The sequence below is a fragment of the Penicillium lagena genome, assembly GCF_028827675.1.
Source record: "Penicillium lagena strain IBT 129212 chromosome Unknown utg000006l_segment0_segment0, whole genome shotgun sequence".
NCBI lineage: Eukaryota > Fungi > Ascomycota > Eurotiomycetes > Eurotiales > Aspergillaceae > Penicillium > Penicillium lagena.
In genome coordinates this window covers 349,815-368,528 of record NW_026623227.1, presented here as the reverse complement: position 1 = coordinate 368,528, position 18,714 = coordinate 349,815, and the positions used below count along the sequence as shown (strand labels likewise).

General features: G+C 51.2%; 9 protein-coding genes across 9 annotated transcripts; 2 read left to right on the top strand and 7 right to left on the bottom strand.

Annotated features, from left to right (window-relative positions):
* Positions 1-712: 712 nt before the first annotated feature.
* N7510_008293 (Zn(II)2Cys6 transcription factor) lies at positions 713-3,197 on the top strand (the record flags this gene model as incomplete). Its single annotated transcript, XM_056980218.1, has 4 exons — positions 713-1,509; positions 1,602-2,241; positions 2,367-2,838; positions 2,923-3,197. 4 exons carry the CDS (start codon positions 713-715, stop codon positions 3,195-3,197), a joined length of 2,184 nt encoding a protein of 727 aa, XP_056830427.1.
* Positions 3,198-3,331: 134 nt separating this feature from the next.
* Positions 3,332-4,895, bottom strand: N7510_008292 (hydantoinase/dihydropyrimidinase family protein; the record flags this gene model as incomplete). Its single annotated transcript, XM_056980217.1, has 2 exons — positions 3,332-4,636; positions 4,695-4,895. 2 exons carry the CDS (start codon positions 4,893-4,895, stop codon positions 3,332-3,334), a joined length of 1,506 nt encoding a protein of 501 aa, XP_056830426.1.
* A 659-nt stretch (positions 4,896-5,554) lies between these two features.
* Positions 5,555-6,283, bottom strand: N7510_008291 (maleate cis-trans isomerase family protein; the record flags this gene model as incomplete). Its single annotated transcript, XM_056980216.1, has 1 exon — positions 5,555-6,283. One exon carries the CDS (start codon positions 6,281-6,283, stop codon positions 5,555-5,557), a length of 729 nt encoding a protein of 242 aa, XP_056830425.1.
* Positions 6,284-7,111: 828 nt separating this feature from the next.
* On the top strand, positions 7,112-9,399 carry N7510_008290 (nucleobase cation symporter-1 family protein; the record flags this gene model as incomplete). The annotated part of the gene is made up of 10 exons (XM_056980215.1): positions 7,112-7,400; positions 7,460-7,517; positions 7,571-7,649; positions 7,705-7,810; positions 7,869-8,038; positions 8,095-8,355; positions 8,423-8,518; positions 8,578-8,710; positions 8,769-8,859; positions 8,946-9,399. 10 exons carry the CDS (start codon positions 7,112-7,114, stop codon positions 9,397-9,399), a joined length of 1,737 nt encoding a protein of 578 aa, XP_056830424.1.
* A 383-nt stretch (positions 9,400-9,782) lies between these two features.
* On the bottom strand, positions 9,783-11,141 carry N7510_008289 (guanine deaminase; the record flags this gene model as incomplete). Its single annotated transcript, XM_056980214.1, has 1 exon — positions 9,783-11,141. One exon carries the CDS (start codon positions 11,139-11,141, stop codon positions 9,783-9,785), a length of 1,359 nt encoding a protein of 452 aa, XP_056830423.1.
* Positions 11,142-11,760: 619 nt separating this feature from the next.
* Positions 11,761-13,368, bottom strand: N7510_008288 (amino acid transporter; the record flags this gene model as incomplete). The annotated part of the gene is made up of 1 exon (XM_056980213.1): positions 11,761-13,368. The coding sequence occupies one exon, from the start codon at positions 13,366-13,368 to the stop codon at positions 11,761-11,763; it is 1,608 nt and encodes a 535-aa protein (XP_056830422.1).
* A 1,175-nt stretch (positions 13,369-14,543) lies between these two features.
* N7510_008287 (uncharacterized protein) lies at positions 14,544-14,891 on the bottom strand (the record flags this gene model as incomplete). Its single annotated transcript, XM_056980212.1, has 1 exon — positions 14,544-14,891. One exon carries the CDS (start codon positions 14,889-14,891, stop codon positions 14,544-14,546), a length of 348 nt encoding a protein of 115 aa, XP_056830421.1.
* Positions 14,892-15,258: 367 nt separating this feature from the next.
* On the bottom strand, positions 15,259-16,329 carry aah1 (adenosine deaminase; the record flags this gene model as incomplete). Its single annotated transcript, XM_056980211.1, has 1 exon — positions 15,259-16,329. One exon carries the CDS (start codon positions 16,327-16,329, stop codon positions 15,259-15,261), a length of 1,071 nt encoding a protein of 356 aa, XP_056830420.1.
* Positions 16,330-16,604: 275 nt separating this feature from the next.
* On the bottom strand, positions 16,605-17,906 carry N7510_008285 (L-threonylcarbamoyladenylate synthase; the record flags this gene model as incomplete). Its single annotated transcript, XM_056980210.1, has 1 exon — positions 16,605-17,906. The coding sequence occupies one exon, from the start codon at positions 17,904-17,906 to the stop codon at positions 16,605-16,607; it is 1,302 nt and encodes a 433-aa protein (XP_056830419.1).
* Positions 17,907-18,714: the final 808 nt, after the last annotated feature.

Below are 18,714 nucleotides of genomic sequence, written 5' to 3'. Positions count from 1 at the left end.
GGTCGCAAGGCGGAAGAGTTTAATTAAAATAAAAAATAAAAATAAAAAAAAGAAGGGGAGAGAGACAGAGAAAGTAGTCGGCGGAAAGTTAACAGGACGCAGATGCAGAATAATAGGTATGGAAGACCGAGGAAATTGGCAAATAAATCAAATTTGACTTCTTGCGGTCGCTTTTTCTCTCGGCAAGGCTTCTCGACTTTGATCGAAGGTAGCTTAGCGTCTCTTGGCGTTACAAGAAAGAATTGAAGAGTATAGATTCCAGGATCATCATCAGGCCTATTTGCAAATTGTGCATACCCAAGTGGTGAATATAATGTGGAGACAGCGATTCCTCTAAGTCCTAGGTCCCATAATATTTATCCGAAGAATAACTTGTAACGTTATTCCATTTTTTTCACACCACAACGCTAGGCTAAAGTGGTGAAATCCGAAGCAAAGCTACGATGGTGAGTTGGCAAATTAGATGTACTCAAAAGGGTGATTGAACTCCAGCTTTTGACCAAACTTGGATCAGGTGAGCTCGGTGGCCTTCTCGGCCGACGGTCAAAGGCTTCCGCCTCTTATGATAAGTAGCACCGATCCTTATACATATAATCACGTGATGCTCACATGATTGATTACCCCAAAGCTAGTTTAACGACGCTCGCAAATGGATCATCTCTACGTCCCTTAATTTGTCCATACCCTCGCTGCTTGTAGCACTGATGTCCCCATGGATCCACCCGCTCCAACCGGGCGTCCATATCGGTCGAAAATGAAACGGCCGTGTGATCGGTGTCGCACCAGGAAGACGGTGTGCATCCTTCCGGAGAGCGGGCCATGCAAGAGTTGTGACAGGGTTGGCAAGTTATGCACATTTGAACTGCGTGCCGTCGTTCGACACCCGCAGCCCAATACACGTGATCAAGCTCTTCGAACATCTGAAGGTCACAGAATGGAGACTCTAATGCAAGATCATGGTGACCATTCGCACTTTGGGCCACCTAATCAAGCAGATGATACATATGATCCAGTACCGGATAGATATAGAAAAGAGTTCCAGAACGATCGACAACAGGCTCATGCTGGCCATGCAGAATGTCAGAGGTCAGATGGAGCGGTCGCTACTCCTTCCCCAGGGTTAGAAACAGATTTGGGACTGTCGCAGCAACTTGGGTTCGTTGGCAATAACAGTGGAGTACCAAGTGTTCAGCGTATCCAGTCACTGGATCAGATAGAGGGGTCAACTGCTCAGCTGTTCGGTATGTCCTCTGAGTCCGATCCATGGCTCCTCAGGCATTGCCGATATGATGAGTATGGAATGCGCAATCTGCATCGAACTCATTTTCGAAATGTGGGTGGAGTGCCGGTCGAAGGCCTGGTGCCAGTTCATTTTTTGGTGACCGAAAATGAGCTTCTGGCACCAGCCAAAGAAGCTACTGGGATTAGACCACCCGGACGTCCTAACGAGGTGAGGAAGGAATTGAATGCTATGGTGGCGCCCGAACATGGGAGACGATTGGTTTCCTTGTGAGTCCTGCCAAAAGACACTCTCCTTTGGTATACCCGGCTATACCACCACATCATGACGGGATAGGAAGACTGGTTTAACATGTTTCTAGATTCTTAACATTTGTCTTCCCAACTATGCCGGTCATCTCCCGGTCCCAACTTGGGATATCGTCATCGGGATCCGTTTCTTTTTTAAGCCAAGTCCCTGTCCACTTACTTGCAGCAATCTACGCCTCGGCATTTCCTTTCGTAGTCCACGACCCCATTTTATGTGTTTCCGCAGCATATGAAGAGCGACTTTGTGCGCGTTTGTGGCGCATGGTCTATGAACTGATCGCCGAAGAAATACATACGCCAAAACTTTCAGTTCTGCAGTCCTCGTTACTCTATCTCCAACAAATGCCAACCGGGAATCAACGTTCTCTCTCTGACAGTCCTTTCGTTTGGTCATTCCTAGGCTCCATAGTCGCGCAAGCGGCATCCCTGGGTCTGTACCTTGAGCCTCGTCCATGGGGCATTCCTGCATGGGAGAAAAGGCTTCGAAGAAGACTTTGGTGGGCTGTTTATCTGGAAGATAAATGGCGAAGTCTGCTAATGGGTCGTCCTCCGTTCATTCACCATGAGGACTTTGACGTGTTCGAACTTGATGGTAATGACTTCGTGGTGGATAGCAATCAAGACGCATATGTTCATTCACCGAAGGACCACCAAGGCGGACCAATCTTTATTTATGCGACAAAATTAGCCCGCGTGGTTGAGAATATGCATCAGACATTCTAGTAAGGCTCAATCGACCCCTATCTGGACTTCTTATATTATTCACAGGTGTCTCTCATATTACACAATTCTGATATTCACTCAACAGTACCCTCAAGGCCTCACAAAAACTCTCGGACGACTTTCGTGCCTCCATCGACGCAGCACGCTCGATTCGCGCTCAGCTGCAGAACTGGTACTCCTCGCTCCCGGACAGTCTCCAGCTCAAATCCAGGCTTGACGCCAACATCCACATGAACTATGGTAGAGTAGAAGGCGCCGCAGATCTTCACATTTCTTACTTGGTTCTCGAAATGTTCCTCTACCGCGCCATCCTTCGTCCTCTTGCCCGCTCACTACCACCTCCGCCGATATCAGATGACAATGATCTCCCGTCGATGAGCCCCCCATGGTTTCTGGAAGACCTGACTTTCGACGGGCATGGATTCGACCAGCTCCCGGCCTCGAATTTCTTAGAGCTTGGAGAGGCTGCCGAAGCAACTTTGAATGCCGCGGAGAAGTGCACGGCCATTATCATCAATTTCGTTGGGACCTTGCTTCCTCGTGATTTCGGATCGTTTTGGCATCCTTGTAAGTTCCACCTCTTGACGTAGATCCACAATCGTTCCACCGTGCCTGAAACGAGTGTGATAAACTAATCGGCATACCTGGAAGGGACCCGAATTTGTTTCGCTGCGGTTTCAAATTTCGTCACCCTCCTGTTGGTTCAAGCGCCCACTGCCCAACATGCATGGCGATCGAAGCACCTGCTGGATATATGGTCACGTACGCTTCGGAGCCAGCATCGAAGCCATGAAGGATTGATGAATCTGGGTCTGGTCCGGGTGCATATATTGCAGATGGGCGGGCTAGAGAAAAACTTCATTCTGCCGCCACATGTGACTGAAGTCTTAAGGCAGGATCAGACCGAGGCAGAGCTGCCGATGTAATGTACATTATTATTGTAGCATCTGCGATTCAAGGGGGGGAATCTATGTTCTATATAATGCATAATAGTCTTAGCCGGTGATGCACCTAGAAATACTACCTCCGGTATAGACCGCTCCAACAACAACTTAATTGTTCAACACTTTTCAACATCCCAACCGGATGGGTCAGCACTCGCCCAAACACTTCGATCCCTCTTGATAAACTGCCCATAGCCCTTCTTGCCAACTATGCCCCCATTGTCTCTGTCCCACACCACCTCTCCACGAATCAGTGTATACCGCGGCCACTGAGAGACAACTCTGCCCTCGAACGGTGTATAGTCGACATTGTGATGCAGCATGTCATTGGTAATACTGAATGGCGGCATAGAATCTGGATACCAAATGACCAGATCCGCATCGGACATGCCCGGAATCAACGCGCCCTTCCTCGGATAGAGCCCATACAGCTTGGCCGGGTTGGCACTCGTCACCTCGACAAGTTTTTGAACGGTCAGTCTCTTCTCGCTCATGACCAAAGGCAATCTCGTTTCTACCCCAGGACACCCATTCGGGATGTACTTAAATCGTCCGACCGGCGCATCCTCCGTGATCGCAGCTTTCTTCCCAATCTCGCTATCGTTGTAGAAGAAAGGACAATGATCCGATGATAGGATCGTGAACGTTCCGTTCTGTAGTCCCTTCCAGATCCCCTCGTGGTCCTCCTTTCCTTCGCGAGGAGGCGGCGAACACACGCACTTGGCACCCTCAAAACCGGGCTTATCCAGATCTTGTCGAGTTAGAAAGAGATACTGCGGACACGTCTCCGCATACACGGGTAGTCCCCTTGTTTGCGCATTTCGAATCACCTCCGCCGCCGCCGGAGATGAGACGTGTACAATCAGGATGGGCGTGTTGATGAGTTGTCCTAGTGCGATCGCGCGATTCGTCGCCTCCGACTCTAAGATCTGCGGCCGCGAAGTTGCGTGGTACTTGGGAGCGAGCAGATTCTGCTCTTCGAGCTTGGCGGTCATCCAAGTTAGTACGTCTCCATTTTCAGCGTGGATCATGGTCGTGATGCCTGTCTGTCGTGCGCGGAGAAGAACGTCGAGGATCTGGTTGTCACGGAGCTGTAGTGCCTCATAAGTCATGTAAATTTTCACCGAGGAGATGCCACGATCTCGCAGGCGAGTAAAGTCGTCGAGGGCGGCTGGCGAGGGGTTTGAGATGAGCAGGTGGAAAGAGTAGTCGCAGTAGGTGCTGTCCAACGCTTTGAGCGAAGTTTCTTCCAGAGCAGGGAGCAGGGAGTTGTCTCTCTTGTCCTGCGGTGCGAAAGCGATGATGGTCGTCGTGCCGCCAGCGATGGCGGACCGGGTGCCAGTCGTGAAGTCGTCGGCCGTGCGTCCTTTGCCAAAGAGCTGGGGCTCTGCCAGATGAACGTGGGCGTCGATCCCGCCGGGCTAAAACGGTCAGTCTCTGATGCATGAGCCCAGGAATCTTCCACGAATCTTCGCTCACCATTACATATGCACCTTCTGCGTCGATGACGCGCTTGCAGACAGTATGATCCAAGACACCCGTGGGGGTGAGAAGTGCGATTTTCCCATCCTTAATGGCAATGTCATAGCAAGCTGTATCCGAGGCTGTCACGACAGTGCCATTGACAATCAGGCAATCATACGTGAAGGCCGAGGGGATGGTTGGAAGTGCAGGATACATCGTCATCACGGCGGTCTCGTTTCTTAATCAATGAACGGCGCGAGGGGACCACGAGAATTCGAATCGTCTTACTCGACACCACAACGATCGACTCGGCTTTAGCGTGAAGGTCCAACGAGACAGAAAGGGAGGATGACCCGATAGATGGTCAGGGCAAACCAGCGACAACTGCTTTCCACTGTCGGTAGTGATCGAATCGATAAGGACCAGATACGCAGCACTAGGAGGAAAAAGTGCAACACCCACTGGACGAAATTCGGCGAAGATGTAAATATTCGGAATTGGATCTGATTGCCGAACCAGTCCCCCGTATTGTTCTGATCGGCAGGGCTGATAAGGAGCAGCCGGTGGATCTAAGCCGATAAGACCCACTCGGCCGTTCGGGCGATCGGCCGATCCTTATCCCTCCGTTTATTCCCTCATGCTCTCTTGAATGTGGCGAGTCTGGGATAGGCTCACTACACAGTCTTGTGGGTAGGTAAAATTCTCATCCATTGATTGTACCGGGATATTGTAATTGATGACTCCAGTTTGAAGCAAAGAATATACATGTAATCAAGCGACGAGCGATAGCAAATTGCGATACGAATCGGTTAGCCAATGTCAGGTGCAGGGTTGAGTACGATTCTATCCCCGACTGACAGGGATCCGGTATAGGATCATATGTCCACCTGGAACAAACGTCCCCATCCCTCCACGCCCGCGGGGTCCACCCGACATTGTAACAACATATCCCAGATGACCGTCGCCACGGTATCCAACACGATCACCCCGTGCTTGTCTTCCCAGTAATCCACTCTCTGCGCCGCCCGCAGATTCGTACAGAAAGTCGTAATAGCCTGCGGGTGCCGCGCCACCACATCTGCGACCATCTCATCGAGGGTGGACTCTTCGACGTTTCCGAAATCGCTATTCTTCGATAGCCCAAGATGGCGTTCCTTGCGGCAATCAACCGCGATCGTTGCATACGTCTTTACAATCGCAGCCTGCACATTGTCCAGATATGGAGTCACAAGACCCAGATCAGTAATCGAAAGAGCTCGGACAGCTTTGTTCAAGGCCAAAACAGATGTTGTCGCGGGAATCCCCGTTGCAGCAGTGATGGTTTCGCAAAGTTCCTCATCGGCGTGGAAACCGAGCCAGCCAGAGGAGGTGCCGCTCCAACCAATGATGTCGACGTTGGCGTCAGCCAGCAGTCTGGCAGCTTCGAGGATCTTTTGCGTCTGGAATTGGGCGAGTGCGTCATCCTCTAGACTGATTTTGAGAACAGTGAAGCGAGAGAAATGGACGGATACATTAGGGAGCTTGGCGATAATCGCTTGCGATAACGGTTCGAGGCTGGTGTTGGAGGAGGGTGTGAGGATACCGAGGCGGATTCGCTTGGCCATGGTGACAGTAGATCAGGTTCTTTGTGACAGGTAAGGGAACTGATGGAGGAAGTAGTCCTGAATGGTTGGACTTGATGAGAGAGATTTCTGAAGTTCAACTTGTTTAAAAGGGCATTCGAGGGTTCCCTCTGCGGTGAGATGGGGATTTATTTTTTTTTTTTGGATTATGACCGTTAAGAGCTACCAAGGTTCATGCGATAGAAGTACAGCAACGAGTGGTCAAAAACTCCACGTGCGCCTCTATCCCCCTCACTCGGCGGATTTGGCCTTGATCTTATCGCCCGATCATCAACCACTTCAATTCCAGCCGCCCCAACTCTTAACGTATTCGGAATACCAAACCTCCACCAACCCAAAGTTTATTGCGGATACGGTGGCGTTACAAACGTCTGGAACCCGTTGGAGTACCGCGCGACTTATTCTGATGGCAATTCGAGACCGACCCACTCCAAAATTGCCATTAGTTAGTGGTTTAACCCCGATAGGGAACGAAGAGGTTCTCAGACCTCTTGCAATACCCCTGTACTATGTAATTTGGGGTAGCCTGCTCACTTACTGAGTATGTTATCGATCGGTTGCTGGTTGGTGTTTGGGGGATTAGCTCGTTCTAGTAATATCCACTATGGACGAAAAGGAGGTCTGTTGCATGATATTCCCTAGAGATCTGCGTAGACTAGTGGTTATGGATGCTGAAAGATAAATACGAGCAGACATCTCGATTCTTCTCGTGGAAGTTTTATCGTGTAGTTGGTGAAAGACCTCTCTTTTCAACGTCCTTATTACAGGGCTTCACGCTGAGAGAAAGCGCATAGAGTTGAATCATTCAAGATGACGACCATACGGCAGCGTGCAACGCGCGTAAGACAAATCTTCTCCAGTCCTCGGACTATTGTCGAAGCGATTCGGATCGAAAAAGAGGAGAGTGATGAGGATGCCGGGCTGTTCACAAGCTGGTCCAACAAGGACTTAGATCCTTCTCCCCCGTGGCAACGAACCTGGACTCCGTGGTCCTTTTTTGCATTCCAATTCAGCATTGCGTTCTCTCCGACTACATACAATGTTGGGGCCAGTCTCTTTGCTGTTGGTTTGAGCTGGTGGATTATCCTGATTTCGTCCTGTAAGTCAAGCTTCAGTCCTTCGTGGAGATGTTTGATCCGAGGACTAACCGTGAGATAGTCATCGTCTCATTCATGGTCGCCGCAATGCTTTGGTTGAATGCTAGAGGTGCCTCCCGGTAAGCCACTGATCTCCCAGAGCCAATGTCTGTCGGACTAACTGGGCTTGCAGGTACCATGTGGGGTATCCAGTTTTTGTTCGCATGTCAGCTGGTATCTATGGCTCTCTCATCTTTGTTTTCGTCCGAGGGGTACGTTATCGCATTTCTCACCAAATGCTAGGAAATATCTGACCAAATTCTGCAGGTAGTTGCGGTCCTCTATATGAGCATACAGACGCTATACGCCAGCTATTTTGTGAATGTGATGCTACGCTGCATATTTGGCTACAAGTGGACCCAAATTCCCAACCGTACGCGAGCTATTGAAGCTATCCTGGAACACTACAGAAAGCTAACTTTCAGTTTCAGATCTTCCGCCGGCAGCAGGCATCACCTCTGCTGAATTAACATCCTTTCTTATTCTCTGGCTGCTTCAGTTCCCATTTGCTTTCGTGCACCCGAGTAAGATGACAATGGTATTCAAAGCAAAGTCCGTTCTTGCACCAATTGGTTTGATCGGGACTATGATTTGGGCATTGGTGAGATATCAATCCGGCCTCGTGGATCTCTACCCCTTCTGACGTATTATGTACAGGTCACTAGTCATGGTACAGATTTCAACGGCCTCGGTAAAGCAGATGCCTCTGGTGCTGCTTTGGGATGGTCATTCATCTTGTCCATCAACACGATCATCTCAAATGTAATTCCTCCGTTGGTCAATATTCCCGATCTGGCAAGATATGCAAAGCGCCCCCGAGACACCTTGCCTTTGCCTATTGGGATTATTTTGAGTAAACCGGTTGTGGTGCTCTTTGGCATGATTATTACAAGTGCTGGTTATAAGCAGTTTGGCGAGGTACGATGCTCTTCACGAGGTGGCCTCCTATTAGGAAAAATCTGACAGGCACTGACTGTCATGGTAGGCATATTGGAACATGTGGGACTTCTATTCAGGTGTCCTGGACAAATACTGGGGTCCAGGTACCAGAACAGTTGTGTTTTTGGCTGCAGGCATTCAGGTACGTTACATCCGCTTATTTGGCAACTACTACTCTTCAGCTCACTATGAATCCAATAGGCATTCGCGACTTTCGTCACCAACATCACCAGTAACTCTATCCCTGTCGGATGCGATCTGGCCGGCTTATTCCCGCGCTACTTTACAATTATTCGTGGCCAGATAGTCTGTTTCCTGCTCGCCTGGGCGTGTGGTAAGAGCATATCCGTCTCACAACCTTGAAGTTGGCATAGGCTAATTAACCGCATTAGCTCCATGGAAACTGACTTATTCCGCTTCGTCGTTCCTGACGTTCCTCGGGTCCTATCTGTGCTTTATCTGCCCCATCGTATCCGTCATGATGTAAGCTTCTTCCAATTGTCTTCTCGAACAGTCACAACCGTCCACACTTCCATTCAACGTACTGACTACTAATCAAATTTTGCTAGTGTCGATTACTGGATTTGTCGCCGGGGCAATATCCACGTCCCTTCCCTCTACAACCCAAACCCCGGCGCTCCGTATTTCTACACCCACGGTTTCAACATACGTGCATTCGTTGCTTGGGCCGCGGGCATAACGCTAGTCATTCCGGGAGTCTCGGGCGCTCTCAAACCTGGATCTATCGGAATCGCGGCTGTACATATCTACGACATGGGATTCTTGCTCTCAACGACTTTCTCAGGACTTCTGTATTATATATGCTGCAAGATTTGGCCGCTGCAGGTATATCCCTTGGAGGTTGGGCCAAAGGATGATAGCTGGGAAGTGATGAAGTATATGGAGGGCTTCTTTCCGGAGGATGAGATAGTGCCGGAGTATCTGCAAGGAACGGTGGTTGAGGGGCGGAGTATGAAGCCTAAGAATGACTCTGAAGCAGGAGAGTTTGGCCTAGAGAAGTGACTAGGGAATAGTGACTGAGGCTTCGTTTTCCTTGTTGTTTGACGGGCTGGATGTTCTGTGGATCACTGACTACTTAGTTAATGACGGATGATACATGGGCTGTTTTAATAAATCTGTCTATAGTCTTCACGATCGACGTCTTTTCATCTACGTATATTTATCCTGTAATTTCGAATGAATATGATATTCTTCCTGTTCTTTGTCTACCTCGCACAGGGAAAGCTGGAGAGTTCATCATTCGATGCTAATTATAACAATTCCCGCGAAAGCAACAGACGTTTTGCTCGTGTTATAGCCGGTCCAATGGATATTGCTCCCACCTCGCCATCTACGCAAAAATTTGAACTGAAGTAATCTATTGATAATCTCCAAATAGTACATATTCAACATTTGTCTTTTCCAGCCACCAGCTGGCCATTCACCCACACCAGCCGAATCGACCGGTCATCGCCCAGGAACACCCATTTCTTCACCAATGCAAGATCATCATGCTCCCAACCATCGGAGTTGATATTATCTTTCAAGCCAACGTCGATTAGCAATGCATCAAAACACTTGCCCGGCTCAAAGTTGCCAATCTTGTCCTCCATGCCACAAACCTGGGCGCCACCCAGAGTGCCTAGGAAAATAATCTCCTCGATCGACAGCCGCCATGAAGGGTCGCCGGTGCGGATAACGAGGTGCCTGGATACATTGCTTGCTTCGCGCATCGCATTCAGAATGGATGGAGAATATCCGGCCGAGCAGTCCGTCCCCAGACCGACTTTCACCCCAGAGTTCAGCAATTGTCTCACCCTGCATTCTCCCGCCGTCAAGCATGTGTTGGAATTTGGGTTATGGGACACCCCGGCGTTATTCTGGGCAATCATGTCGATGTCGTGATCGGATAGGTGCACGCAGTGCGCGAGAATGGTTTTCTGGTGCAGCAGACCGTAGTGATGGTACATGTCCGAGTACTGGTGAAAGTCCGGATGTAGCTTTCTCATGCGAGCGACATCCTGCGTGGTCTCGGCCATGTGGGTTTGGACATGATACAGACGCCCATCCTTGCGACGAGAACACAGGTCCCCTAGCCCCTTCATCAGGGCTCCGGGCACAAAAGATCCACCTCTGGGTTCGACACAGGGTGATAGCAGCCGGGCGTCGGGATCAACTGTCTCAATATAGGCAATTGTCTTGCTCGCGTCCTCAAGAGATTGTTCAACCGAGGCCTCAGAATTACCGTGGGTGGCATTGACCAGCATGCAGATTTTGCCAATGATGGCGCGCTGTCCGTACTGGAGACACAAGTCCGCCAGAACCGTTGTGGCCTCGTGGTGGATCGTCGTGTTGTAAGCCACCGTTGTCGATCCGTTTTCTAGCTCCTTCTGGACCACCTGGCTGTACACTCGCCGCGCCTTGTCTGTGTCTTTAAAGGTAACTTCGAGCGGATCGGTAAAGTTTTCTCGCCAATACAGGTTATCACCTTCCATCCCGATCCCGAAGTTAGGCCATTGAGGTGCATGCATATGCGTGTCAATAAACCCCGGGAACAGAAATTGAAGTGGCTTAAGCGTCATTATTTTCGCATCTCCAAACCCGGTATATTTCAGCGCAGCCTCTTCACCCGATGCCACATTTTCGTCGAGGAACTCGATTTCACCATGGTGGTTGATGCCTAATGCTGCTTTGGTAAAGATTTGGAGACATTTGAGCGATTTGCTGTGTACGATTCTCCCATAGAAAATGATATTGCCAGTCATTTTTTGAGGGTTGGGGGTGGGCGAATGAAAATACGAAGAGTTCAATGTTGAGGATTGAGGATTGTTGAACGATGGAAACACTGAAGGTTAATCGAGACTTTTGGGAAAGACGTTGGATCGAGTGATTATCCAAGGGATAGATAGTTATCGGGTTATCGGCCGAAGGCAAAAGAAAGGCCATGGTAGTTCTTATCTATCGGGGGAATCTTTGGAATAATAAAGTTTCCGGAGAAGACCTAGCCATGGTTCTGTAGTGAAACCTACAGTATTCGAAGATTTTAACTTCCGACCTATTGCGGTTTGCGGAGTAAACCAGCTTGTTGTTGTTAAGCGGCCTGTCTGTATTTCACTATCAATATGGTAGTAAAAACCATAGTACTACATGTGTTGATGATGACACCAGATTTACATTCTGACAACTCAGTCAATTGCATGTAGGATTTGGGTCAGAAGCTTATCTGTATTTTCATAAGAAAGAAGGACTCTAAATTAATTTCTCTCATAGTTGATTTTCATATCCCATTGTCGAAGAAAATAATCATATACTAACATCTATATCTATAATGACCCTTGGAGCCCCTTTATTCACAGAAAATTATTTGCTGAAGTGCTGAAAAAATCAAGCCTTCGTCTCCTGCACTGAGACAGGCTCGTTACTTTGTTCTGATGGCTGCGATCCTTCGAGAACAGCGGCGTCGTTGTCGGATCCGATGGAGATATTGTATTGCTTGGATCCAGCGGCGAAGTACCAAATGGTCGCCAGTAGTAGAATACCTCCGACAACCACGACGGTCCAGTTCATATTGGCCGCCACATGGCCGACGACAGGAAGGAAGAACGGGAATTGCCAGAACACGATGCCGATCAACAGCCAGCCCAGGGAAAGAATGTTGACAACCACGCCCCATTTCCGCATATAAAACGGGCCGGGTTTGAACTTGCGACCGCTAACGACCAAGCATGCGATAGGGATAAAGTAGGCGAGGTATGCCAAGATGAAGGACGATCCGACCAGGGCGCTGTAGGCCTGGCCAGCAAATAGATAGAGGAATCCTAGGAGAAAGACGATGCAGTTGACGACAATTTGCGCGTTGACGGGGACCAATAACTTTGGGTGAATGACTGCTAGCCAGTCGGAGAATGGGAAGGCTCGGTCGCGAGCAAAGGACCAGACCAGGCGCGATGCCGTGGTCTGAACCTCTAGGTTCACGCAGATGAGAACGCTGACGACCATTAGTTGGATGACGATGGCGCCTGCTTGAGAACCGGCCGCTTGCAAGAAAAGTTCGGCGTCCGGAATGGTCGCGGACATGATTTTGTCAAGATCCTTGATGCAGTAAAACATAACGACCTGGAAAATGAATCCCTGCGGGAATGAGACGGCCATCTGAGCGGCGATGGCTATGGGGATGTTCTTTTCGGGCCGGCTGGCCTCTTCGGCAATGTGAACGGACGCGTCCAGATGGCCGTATTGAAAACCGCTGTTGATCAAACCGGTCAGGAAACAGAGCACATTGTCCCACCCGGTCTGGTTGATGTATTCTGCCCAGACAAAGTGGCTGGCGGCAAAATGGCCTCTGGAGCTGGCCAGCATGATGATGATGCTCACCATCATGGCCGTTTGGCTCCAGTAGATTAGCCACTTGTTGACGATGGGCACAAGCGGGTAGGCAAACATGGTGAAGAGCATGCCGGCCACCATGAAGAACAGATACAAGAGGTACAGCATCCAGCGTTCAATCTTAAAGCTGGGATGCGTGATGACCACAAAGCCGAAGATCTGCTGCGCATTCGTGCTGGCAACGCTGGCACAGGCACAGATCCAGGACATGCAGTTGGCCGTGCCGGTCAACATGGACAGGAAACGCGCATATTTCGGAGAGGCGACTCGAGCCGTCCAGTAAAAGGGTCCACCCGAAGTGGGATAGGCAGAAATCAGCTCGGCAATCGACGCCGCCACACAAAAGGTAAAGGCTGACACAAAGAGGAAACCATACAGCGCAGCTGCTGGTCCGCCTTCAGCAATCACCAGTGTGAGACCTGCACCCGCAAATGCCCAGGTCGAAGCCAACCCGAGGCCCATGCCGATGACCTTTTGCAGACTCCATCGTCTGACCATCTGCTGTTCGTAGCCTGTGATCTTCGCGAGGGCGATGGCATCATTGTCCTCCTGGATCTTTGATGCCACCACATGAGAATTGTTCGATTCGGTACTGATTTCATCCATAGTGTGATGGGAACGATTATTATGATGGTGATTGACGGCTAACCCGGAGTGACTTCTGAATTCCTTCGGGAAGGAGGGTTGGTTTTCGTCGTGGTTCCGGTATCATATTTATAAAAATATTCGCCACGTCGCGGAGGCATTTAGGTTCAATTGATCTCAAAGGCAGATAGGTCCAGCCCACGCCCGTATGGGGCTTTGAGTTAAGTTCGGCCCTGACAACCAGGGATCTTTGTCAGAAGACACGGCCACTATCTAGCACAAAGCCATCAGAGTGCACAGGCAGTAAGTACTTGCTGCAATTCTGCGGGCCGACTCTCGGCGAGTTGCCGCGTTTTCTGGGGTTCGTCTGGTTTATCGCCCTATCGGCCGATCACACCGGCTGCCCCTTCTTGGTACCCATTCAAGCCTTATCGGCCATCGGCCATTGGCCACCGCCCTTGGCACATAGCTAAGTCGACATTATCAACTGCCTGGAAAAAGCAGACGGAAGGTCGCCAATGGGTGAAAAAATGCGGCTGAACTTCGCGTCAATTTAGCAAATGGATCTGCGAACCTAACGGGAGGGTGGCAATTGGACATCGATGCCCTTAGTACCACCACAGAGATCCGGCCATTTCCGTCCCGTAAGACCGTATCAACATATTAGCCCTCATTCTTATGCATTATATATAGTAACAGTGCTTGGTAACTGCCGACGTTCACCACAACTGACGGTCCCGAGTCACACACTACCATTACGATGAACAATGAACGAGCTTGCGAGCAAATATAAAGAACAGATCGCTCAGAGCCCGCTCAGGGCCAGCTCTGAGTGCCCAGTGAGCGACTCACCCTGTGATCTTAGAGCCGATCGCTACTCGAGGCGGCATGTTGACCGTCGCCAATATTATTATTATAATCAATCCCGTTTATTTTTGTAGGTAGCTATAGCTGATATGCATGGGTTCGTTGGCATCAACATGCCTCACTCGCAAGTCGTAGCTTTTAGAGGTGTTCTTGTGGCTTAGCTACATACAACACACGAGGATGAACCTTGGAGACTGTGACTTATAGATTAATGCATACCGCTCTGAAATGTCGGATTGATTCGAGCTTCCCCATCACCGAGTCAAGGAAGCGCCGAAGTGAAGCAGGAGAGAAAAAAGAACAAACGCTGTCCGGCACTGACCTAGCATCTACACATTTTCCATCCGATAAACCTCATACGCAACCTCCTCATACGGATGCGCCCTCACCAGCTCCTTGACTGCGTTCAGCATCACCTCTCTCCCCAAACACATAATCTCCACCTTGAGCTCCTCGCACTGCTCAAGCGCACCCACCTCCCCAATTGCGGGATCCGCGCCCTCGTTGGGTAGGAATTGGCCTGTCCCGCGGGTCTGGAAGGCACACTTGGTGTATTTGCCTCCTGGGAAGGCGCCGCCGCCCGTGGCGAAAATGGCTTCTTTGCAGGGCTCCAGGTGGGATGGGGGAACGAAGAAGATTAGTTTGTACCGCTCTGGAACTGGGGTTGAAGTCGACATTTTGCGGTTGTGAGTGTAAGCAATGGTCTGCTTGGGAAGAGGCCTTCGACTGCGCACTTGCGGGGCCTTTGCTTGCGAGGAAAGATGGGAAATGTCGCGGAGATATGATACTTGTACAGGCACTAGGCGGAGGTGCCGGGTTGACCGGGTGAGGAAGCCGGACGACAGAATGGAAGTCATGACAGATGAAGGTAAACACGCAGCGGGCGGCGTAGTTAGAAACGGTGTAGATTAGTCATCTGTTGATGGCTGGGGCATATTGAGGTCTTGAACTATGTGTACATTCAGAATAGAGAGAAATACTGTATATGTATCTAATGGCAGTATATACTTGGGCATGGGTTATTCACAATGGGTAGCATCAGCCTTATGCCTCCACGGGCCGCATATGCTTCTTCACATGTGCCTGGATCGACTCCAACAGCTGCGCCTTGCGCTCATTGGGAATCCAGCTCTCCTGCACACTGTTCTCCGCGATAATGCGCCACTCCAGCACGTTCAGCTGGAATGCCTCCTGCACCGCACAGTAGTTATCGAGGATATAGCCTCCAAAATACGCCGGGTCGTCACTGTTGATCGAGAACTTGACGCCCGCCTCCAAAAACCGGCGGATGGGCACATGCGACACGTCCGGAACGCACTTTAACCGCACGTTCGACAGCGGACACACCGTCAAGAGGATCCCCTCCCGCGCGACACGTTTCATCAGCTCCGGGTCTTCGATCAGTCGGATCCCGTGGTCGATACGCTGTGCGCCCAGTTCCAGCGCGGTGCTGATGTACGTCGGGTCGCCTTCCTCGCCTGCGTGCGCGGTCAGGGGGATCCCCTTCTCCGCGGCCGAGGCGTAGATCTCGCGGAACATGTCCTTGGGCGGACCAACTTCGGTGGAGGACCAGCCCAGGCCGTGGATGACACCCAGTTCAACGTGCTTGTGCTGCACGAGTTCCTCATAGACTTGTTTCGCGGAGGAGACGGACAGATGGCGCACGAAACAGAGGATCAGGCGGGTTGATATCCCCAGCTCCTGCTCTGCACGTCGACACCCCTCCGCGAAGCCGGCGACGATGGTCTCGTATGGAACACCGCGGCTTTGATGCACTTGCGGGTCGAAAAAGACTTCGGCGTGGTGCACGCCGTCTGCGTGGGCTTGCTGGAAATACGACCAGGCGAGGTCGGAGAAATCGCGCTCCCTGCGCAGCACGGCCATGCCCTCGAAGTAGAAAGACAGAAAATCGTCCAACGAGGTGAACCGCTCATAGCGCGCCGCCAGGGTTTCAATTGAGGCGTACGCTGGGTTGGTGGCTGGGTCGGGCAGGGTGATACCATTGCGCTCGGCCAGCTGGAAGATCAGCTCGGGGGTCAAGCACCCCTCCAGATGGACGTGGTGTTCGCATTTCGGCAGGCCCTGGAGGAACTCGTGGAGTGGGTGTTGGCACATAATGGCAATAATCGTTGACAATTGAGTTCCTCCCCCGAAGAAGAAAAAACTGGGCGGGAAGAAGCCCAGATATGTATTTAGGGGAGGGGAATCGATAAGGGGCGGAGGTCCCCGATAAGCATTTCCACGAAGAGTATACCGAGACACTGCGCACCCGATGCGGCAGGTCCAAGAGATGCGGTACTTCGGTTGATGTTGCTCTGTACATACATGGCAAACAAGAGAATATTATTAAGAATACAACCCTAAAAGCAAGACCTCTATCAACATTCTATCTATACTTTTAATTCCGCCCCCGCGGCTTTGCGGAGTCGGTTCATCACCGCGGCAGCCAAGTCGCCGTCTCGGTCTGAAACGCCTTCGACGTAGATGACATCGACGTCGAGTTCGTCCAGGGCGCGCAAGGCAGCAAACAGTCCGTGTGCAATAGAGACCGCATCCGAGCCGAGATGATAATCATACGCCATCTTGGTCCGGCTGCTCGGGCTGTCGGTCTCGGGGACGGGAATAGGGAAACGGACCAGATTATCGATGGCTGCAGACACGGGAGTCAGGGTCCCAGCCAATTCGTCGGCTGGCGTCAGATTCAGCCCCTGTGCCCAATTGCGCGTGCGCACAATGCCGATAGTATGCGCGCCAATAGCAGTATCTTGTAGATCTTTGCGGACGTGAGCCTCCACACCGGCCGGGCTTGACCCGGCTTCGAACAGTACCACCCGTGCTTTGGGCGAGTAGTGTCGGTATTTCATACCGGGAGCGCGGGGAATCTCCTTCACGTCCAACGTGCCGTCGTGGTATGCGACAACCACGTCTTCCCAACCGGCGCACTCGCGCAGCTCTTCAATGCCGATTCCACCTGGCCGGAGAACAGCGGGCGGCTCACAGAGCCCATCGACCACTGTGCTCTCAACACCGAGGCCGGATGGGCCACCGTCCAGGATCAGATCGATCCGTCCATTGAGGTCGTGGTAGACATGCTGTGCTGTCGTCGGAGAGGGCTTGGTAGAGGCGTTGGCCGACGGCGCGGCAAGCGGGCGGTCTGTGACATGGATGAGAAGGCGTGCCAGCGGAGAAGAAGGCATGCGCACACCAAACGTCGTCAGATTGGAGGTCACCTCTGCAGCCAGCTCAGATCCAGATGGATTGGGGAGGATGATCGTCAGCGGGCCCGGCCAGAATCGCTCGATCAGAGGCTTGTAGATCGGCGGAACGCAGATGCGCGGCATCTTGGCTACGCTGGGGCTGGTCTGCAGGGTGGTGTTGAGTAGGCGATCAAGCATGTCGAGGGAATCGACATGGATGATCAGCGGATTATCCGATGGCCGTTGTTTCGCCTTGTAGATACCCTGTACGGCGGCGCTGCGGGTCGCATCCGCACCCAATCCGTACACGGTCTCGGTTGGGAAGGCGACGGGGGTATCACTGGTGCGGAGCAGATGGGCGGCTTCTTCGATAGCCTTGGATTCGGGGGTTTGTTTACTGCATTCTGTCTCCCACCACTCCGCCAGAGATCGGTCGCCCGGTCCCCGGCTGAGTCGTTCCACAGAGACAACCCGGGTGGTGTCCTGGGCCGCCATGGTCAAGAGCCTAGCAACGCTGCGCTGACGGCTGCCAGCAAAGATGCGAGGAGCAGCAGCTTGTCCGATGTTTCAAGCGGATCCGATCAACGACGCGCCCTCCTCGCGCACGCGCAATCCGGTCGAAGAGCGGGAGCGACGTATGGCGGCCCGACCCAGTGCGGTAGGATTGGAGGGGGCAACCCCGATAAAGCGTCTGTTGGCCGGTAGAATGGAGTCAGCGAATCGGGGGTGCACTATCCCATTAAATGTGACTTGGAGGTGCCATGTCGTGGGTGTCTTGCGTGTTCAAGAGATGCGGTTTTTTTCCCTCTTATCGCGACAGGGACCATGACGTGGGATGACTCATCCAACCAGGCACCGCATCAAGTCCCACTGGCAAAAGAATGACTATGCAGAGAAGTAGATACCTAGAAGGAGCGGGCGGAATATGAACTTCGTAAAGATGCAATATCAATGGCAGAACTGTTCCGTATTCGATTTGGACCTGGTGGTAGTGTCCCAAATCGGCAAGTATACAATACCGTCTCATCCAGTCACCATCCATTTTCTTAATTTGGATATTCGCCGCATGTCGTCTTTTAATATGCATTTCGGGAGGCCTATTACGCCGATTAAGCCAAATATAGATTGTTCCAAGATAGGGTTCAAGAAATGTAGTTCGTTAGTATTTTTCGACTCCGACTATACCAATATCCAGTTCCACCACAATGAACATCCTATTGCGGAATCTACAATTCATCGCCGCAGGTAAAAAGCACATTATTGAACTACGGAATCTTACATATTTCTGCTGCTACCCACGGCC